Below are 6967 nucleotides of genomic sequence, written 5' to 3'. Positions count from 1 at the left end.
AATTTTGTGTCTATCAAACAGTTGGCTACAGATTCTGCCAGAAAGCATGAATGAATTCAACAGCAAATTATCTTTTGCAATCCTTTTCACTGTTTTAGGTTTTAGCCTTCATACAAGTGTATTAACTTCAAATGCTGCCTCTTGGTCAGACATTCATGATCTCAAAAATGGTGGAAAATGCAAAAAAACTGCTTATTATAATCTTCAGTAATTAAAGTCTTATAATAAGTCAGATACAGGTAAATCATTGAAAATTTGTGTGTATGACATAGACCAGTGCTCAATTTGTACCAGACTCTGTCATCCTTAAGTGGACTTATGTACTCCAGAGTTAGATCAAGTTATGACAAACATAAATAATATACTCAGAAACAACAGCACTTTCTACATAAAGAAATAGGGGTTTTTTGACAGAAAAATACTCTACCATTAGTTGTCCATGGTGTGATATTTCAGCCTTAGTAGCGATGTCGAAATGTGCAATATTTCAATAAAATATTTAAGTTATACCATGATGTAAATATATAATGTAAAATAAAACCCAGTAAGTTTGTCCTTTTGCAAATTTGGTATACATCTGTCTAGAGACAGTAACTGTTTATTGGTGATGATTCTTTTGCATTGAAACTTTTGTTCTTTTTGTCCACTAAAGAAAAGCTGTGTTTTTAATAACATATAAATCTGTTGCCATGAATTAAATAAAACATGAGATACAAAAATTTGTTGGATTTTTTTATATATATATTGCAAAGATTCAAGCAGGACTATTTCAATCTCAGTATGTGCAAAGTTCTCTTTGCATCTCTTTTCTTCTTTTTTTTCAGCATTCTGGCATCCTCCAAAATGAAATCTTCAATAGTTCAAGCCATAACGTGTCAACAATACACACATTTACTAATGTCATTGACAACTGTAATTTCCTTTTGTGAAATACTGAAAGCTTTTCATAACATGCAAAGCAAACTTACTAAAATTTATATGGCGCACATCAGAAACTTTAGTGTTGTGTATGGCTGTAAGGTTTGTATAAATAGAAAATGATTGAAAACAAAAGTTACCTTCTCACTCAGTCCTATATTTTTCAACTGCAAAATTCAGTCACAAACTACCTTTATTTACAGTTCTCTGAATAGTATCATCTCAAATATATTGTGTTATGTACATATCTACAATGAAAACTTGCAAAAAAGTTTGTAATTCTAAAACACCTCGCAAATTGTTATGTCAGGTTCTAAACTTTCAAACCATAGTTTATTCCGAATTTATTTTCTGCAGATTTTGCACAGTCTTTGAGTCCTCCCAAGGACGAGGCCCTCTTATATTTTGCCAGGAATCCAAATCAACTTTTTGTAAATCCTGAAAACAGAATAAAAAGTTAAAACATATTACTATCTGAAGAAGTAACAAAGCTACATGTTTTATAAAAAGCTAAGTAAGCAAAGCTTTTGCCTGGATAATTACTTAATTACTCCTTGCTGCTTTCTTTATAGTATGGTCATGGAAAACAATGTACCAACAGTGGATATAGATCAATAAGATTAATATTTTTCTGCACTAAAAAAAATTATCTTATAATGTCTTTATTTTGTAAGGATAAACAATCCATTTCAAGATTTGTTGAAGTATGAATGATGGTAAATTTTAATTAAAAAAAGAACAAAATGATTATGAAGATGATAAGAAGAATAAGCCTTCACAAGACAATGAGAAAGCATCACACTTAAATGGGTGCAATCACTACAGCTGATCCAAAATAACCATAAAAATTAAGATGATGAAATATATATATATTTAAAAAAAATTAAAATACCATAAAATCAGGTTAACAAAGCAGTAAGTAAACTGTCAAAACAATGCTTTGAAAGGTAAGGGGGTTCTGGTGTTTGAAAATATCTGATACTCAAAATTGTTTATAAAATTTAAAGAAAAAAGTGGTCCTTTACAAAAATCAACTTATCTTAACTCTTTATAGTTAGGAGTTTCTTGTTCATTTATTGAACATCTTGGTTTTATATAATTTAGATATATATCTTTAAGCAAACTATAAAGAGCTAATGACATCAATGTTCTTAGTTAAGCATATACATAAAGATTAATTAAAAACAATAGGCCATTAATGAATACACTTATATTTAAAATAATTATGAGGATTTATATAGTGCCTTTCCAAAGTGCTTTACATAAATCATACATAGACTAAATGATCATCAACCAAGCACCCACATTTGCATATAAAAGACACACTACTTCTATAACATTCACTAATACACAAAGTAAATTACAGACATATGCAAACTCATGGTCAGGAGAGGGTCACAGTGAAGTCGCCATTATGAAAAGATGCATTTTAAGCTTAGATGGTAAAAGAATTAAAGTGACAAATGCTGACAGGTAATCTGTTCTGAGTTGATGGGCTCGGACGGAGAAAGACCTCTGTCCATACATCTTTGTCTTAGTGGGACTCGAAGAAGCTTGGTGTCAGAAGATGAGTAAAGAAGTCATGCAGCCATATAGATGGAAGTGAGTTTGGAGAGGTACTGAGAACAATCCCAGAAACGACATAGTAAGTGAAAGTGGAAAGTTTGTAGGCTATATGGAAATAAGGAAAAGAATACTTTTTACATCTGATTTAAAGTCAGGTAATTTAAAAGAAACGTCTACCTCATACACGTCTTCAACAGTCTCTTTGTTCTTCAAAGTGACTCCAAATTTTTTTGCTTCCTCGTTTGTTATCTGCAGAAGATTAAACAAAACTTTTTAATAAAAATGCATATTTTTTAAATACCCAACCATTGATTTAAGAGTTGATCGGTTTCCTTTTCACTTTACTCGCTTTAAAAAAGAAAATGTCTGATAAGTTTGAAATCAATATTAAAATGGATGATATTTTGATGCTCTTACAATGACCGAGAGATATCACATGAAAATCTGCCAGTTAAGTCTCATTATGTGATTTACAAAAACATGTTTACAATAAGAGAGGAACTGAAAGGTGAGGTAATACTGCCAAACCATGTCAACAGAAATACACATTTATTTCAGAATGAAAAAGGCTGTAGAAGCAAACTGTAATAGGGACAAGAGATTTGGTGAGTCTGATCTCATGAAATGAAAAATTTGTAGGAAAACTGGAGAAGCATGGATTTTTTTTTTTTTTTTTTTGCTAAGACTTTTTGAGTTTGAGTTCTTTAGTCTGTGTTGCTCTCCTCTCTGTACCAATCACCAGAACGGGGAGTTTTGGCAGACAGTCCTTCTTGGGCCCAAAGAGGGTACCAAGAGCAACCACTGTTATATGCGAGCTTGAAGCCAGGCCACGCCTCTTTTAGACAAGTACACATTGTTAGATTTGGGCATGCTGTGCTTTTGTTCTGACAATCGTGTACTGGCAACAGACACACACACATACAATGAAATGCACATGATTTCATACTTTGTGAATGCTTATACCAAAGAGATTCAAGTTTGTTGATACTTGTCGAAGGTGGGTGTGGCAGTAGATACATCTGGGTCAACATGGCTTCACTTTCCCGCCTAAGTGGTGGCTCTTGGTATCCTCTTTGCTTGGGCCCTTCTGTTTATCTGCCAATTTCTCCTTGCATTCTCCATATTCAAAGCCTTCGAATCTGGCCTCAAAGCCCATCTTTTTAAGAAATGTCTTGCATGATCAAGAATAGTTCTGCTCACTCCTCAGTTCTTCATCTATGCACTTAGCTCATGTTTGCCATGGCGTCATCTGTTTGCTGATGCTTATTTTTTTGTTGTATGGTTGACTGTTGCTTTGTTTGTAGTATTTCATGTATTTTCTACTGTTTTACAAATCCGACACTTGTATTGTGGCCCCAACAAAAAGTTTATAAGTTTAAACCCAAATCTGAATATATAAACAGACTAAGAAGAGAAGTTTCTTGCTAAAAATGAAAAATAGACATGGAGAAATGAGGGATAAGTGAATATTTTTCTCAAATAAAAACTGGATCACATAACCACTTTTTTAACTACAGTTGGACTTCGATAAGTCGAACTCAAAGGGACCCGAAAAAAAATTCAACTTACATAGTTTTCGAGTTAGGGAAAATGGCGTAAGAGGCGCAGGTATTTGGCCGGGAACTCAATTAATTCGATATAGGGAGGTTTTCGACTTAGGGAAGATCAACTTATCGAGGTCCGACTGTACATATGGTACTGCATAAATTACTTCTTGTAATTTGAAAAAAATTTCTTGTTTATTGATCACAATATTGTCTACAATAATATACCAATGCATGAAAGAGAAAAAGATATAAAAGCAATAAAAACAAACCCTTGTAGTCCGCCGAAAGTCATAACGAACAGATGTAAAGTGTTTCAGAGCAAACGATCCCCCAACAATACATACCTGAAAAATGTCAAAAACAATTTTAATTGTAATATTATTACTTTTGCCATTACAGTTCTCTTGTAACCCAAGCTCAGCACATAAGGAACAAATAATAATGCCTATTTAGATTCAGACAGCTACTTTAGAACCCATGACAGTGTTATGTGTTAGAAACACATGCAGGGCTTCTGCTAACGCAAAAAATTGCGTACAGTACGCATTAAAAGTTCGGAGGACCCCTTCAGTTTTCATCAATGGGGTCCCCTTCAAATCTGGGCGAAGAACAGGGACCCCTTAAAAATCTGAAGAAGGGGTCCCTGGGACCCCAAAGAATTTAGCCTTAGCAGAAGCCCTGACATGGATTAAAAAATATTTTCCTCTTTTGTTGTTTTAGCAAGCTATCTGTTATGCAGTACTGTTAAGTTTGACAGTCTGTAGGAAGTGGGCAACTGTTATTAGAACAGTAAGGACATACTGAGGAACATGTGTGTAGATATATATGATGCCTGAGACTGGAATGACCTCAGACTCATGTTTGTCACCTGACCTCTCTAGATTTCAGTATGGATCTTGTTATCGTTGAAATTCTGCTGAAGCTATCTTTATTTTGCTCAAATTTATAGTCATCCTCAGTGAAGCTGACCTGGTGGTGGAAGAAATTGTTTCTTAGGCTAGATTTTATTACTATTTTTTGTAGCCAGTCTGCAAGCTGATTATTGTCAGTATTACAATGAGAAGGGATCTACTTTAAGAATCTCTATTAACTATATTTTTACAAGCTGCTCAGTGCTGATGCAAAGGCATTATTTTCTGAAGGCTTCTAAGATTGAAAAAGCATCAACAAGGGGGGGGGGGGGGGGGCATTGGTGTTTTACGCCGTGTCAGCAACTAAGGCTATATTACGGCAAGCAGCCAGCCCTGTATACAGATGCCACGTGCAGAGAAAGAACAGCGTGCCCGAGACAAGAAATGAACTCTGGGCAGCCAACCTTCACTGTATTCGTGACAGGCGCTAACCATTGCGCCACTGGGCCGCTATGAAAAAGCATCAACAAAGACGTCTTTGTGGGCTGTAGTATGCAGCACCTGCCTTACAATATGCAGAATGTTTTACTGTCCACGAGTATGAATAGTATCAAATCAAACATTAGCAGGAATAGTAACTTCATTCCCTCTATTTCTGGTGAAATCAGGTAAGCCTTGTATAAGCATGAACCCGTTGCTCGAGCAGGTTTGTTTGGTCTCCTTGCTCTGAATCCGAGTACCTTTCTTGAAGATGCCAGGGGTACCCCTTTTCTGGTCACCGGGAACTGATCTGCCTTCCATGGAAGCAGGCTAATGTAGCTGTACTTGTCTTTTAGGTCTGAGCTGTTTTTCAAGCTCATGAGTCCTATAGCTTGTATGAGAATCTTGGTATTATATTTGTGATTAGTTCAGTCCCTTAATCTGTACAGGTTGTCAGGAACATGTGACAGATGCCACAGCTGACAATGCTCTCCAAAGTAACTTTTTTCCTGAGAAGTAGCAAGGCTTCCAGCAAAATTTTTTTTAATGTTTTCTAGGACAGTATAACTAAAAGCAAAGAAAAGCATGCAAATACTTTTTGTTCATTAATATAAAACATACCCAAATTCAGATTATTAAGTAAGTCCAGGTTTGGACTCTGCTGCCCTTGCCACTAGGCTATCTGCTTCCCCTAAATCTTCCATCCTACTCTTCATAATTATCATCCATCAAAACTTTGCCCTTAGAAGTGTGGTCGATTTGCTTACTTTCCATATAAAATGCATACTATGAATACTCAGGCTAAAGATATTTGGGGGGGGTGTGTTATCGTTTTTTAAACAGAGTTAATAAGAGTGAGATCTTACAAATTCTTTATTTCCAAGAATAATCCAAACAATGGTTGGTGTGTAAGTTCCAAACAAAATATAGATTCTGTTGAATGGAAGATAATGAGACTGGGTGCAAGTCGACTGTTTCGCGTATGCCAGTGCAAAATAATGAAGTCCCTAGCACCATGAGCTTGTGTTTCTTAATCAATATTTACTCATGTCACTTTAATATTATAGAAAACTAAGTAATCTTTTAGTTTTTGTTTTACTACTATAGTATGTTGTGAGTACTGCTGATTGTTGTACAATTCCACTCACAAAGCAAAATAAGGGCATATGAATTTGACTTTTACTCATTCATTTAAAGTCGCCCTACCAAGAAGGGCATCCCATAACGAAGAAACCGTTGTCTGGATACTCTCTGGAACCATGTGAGTAAGGTCATCGCCATAGTTAACATCCGCTCGAGAAATGTTTGAGTTCGTTTTCTCTATTGGTTTATCCTTCGCACAATATCCAATAGGAACACTTGTGGCATTTATAAACCTAGAGTAGTTCCCCTTATGCGGCCCTATGCGCCGCTGAGGGCGACTGCCCACCATGTCAAAGATATGAGAAAACGTACGCACGCGCAGAGTTCAATGCACGTGTATGAGTGTGCAAATGGAGACACATGAGTAGATAACACAAGGAGAAACAAGCATAACCCGTTTCGCAATTTGACTTTAGATCTTTAAAATGAAAGGAAGAAAACGTTACTATACAAAGCAAGATA

The 6967-nt window shown here is 35.5% G+C and overlaps 1 protein-coding gene across 1 annotated transcript; it reads right to left on the bottom strand.

Annotated features, from left to right (window-relative positions):
- Nucleotides 1–718: 718 nt before the first annotated feature.
- Nucleotides 719–6722, bottom strand: LOC112570759 (cytochrome c oxidase assembly protein COX16 homolog, mitochondrial-like). The gene is made up of 4 exons (XM_025249360.1): nucleotides 6569–6722; nucleotides 4301–4375; nucleotides 2662–2733; nucleotides 719–1356 (listed from the first exon to the last, which is right to left on the bottom strand). Exons 1-4 carry the CDS (start codon nucleotides 6650–6652, stop codon nucleotides 1252–1254), a joined length of 336 nt encoding a protein of 111 aa, XP_025105145.1. The 5' UTR covers nucleotides 6653–6722; the 3' UTR covers nucleotides 719–1251.
- Nucleotides 6723–6967: the final 245 nt, after the last annotated feature.

Source organism: Pomacea canaliculata, linkage group LG8 (genome assembly GCF_003073045.1).
Source record: "Pomacea canaliculata isolate SZHN2017 linkage group LG8, ASM307304v1, whole genome shotgun sequence".
Classification (NCBI taxonomy): Eukaryota; Metazoa; Mollusca; class Gastropoda; order Architaenioglossa; family Ampullariidae; genus Pomacea; species Pomacea canaliculata.
Note: the sequence above shows the minus strand (reverse complement) of the source record. Positions and strands in the feature narration are given on the sequence as shown.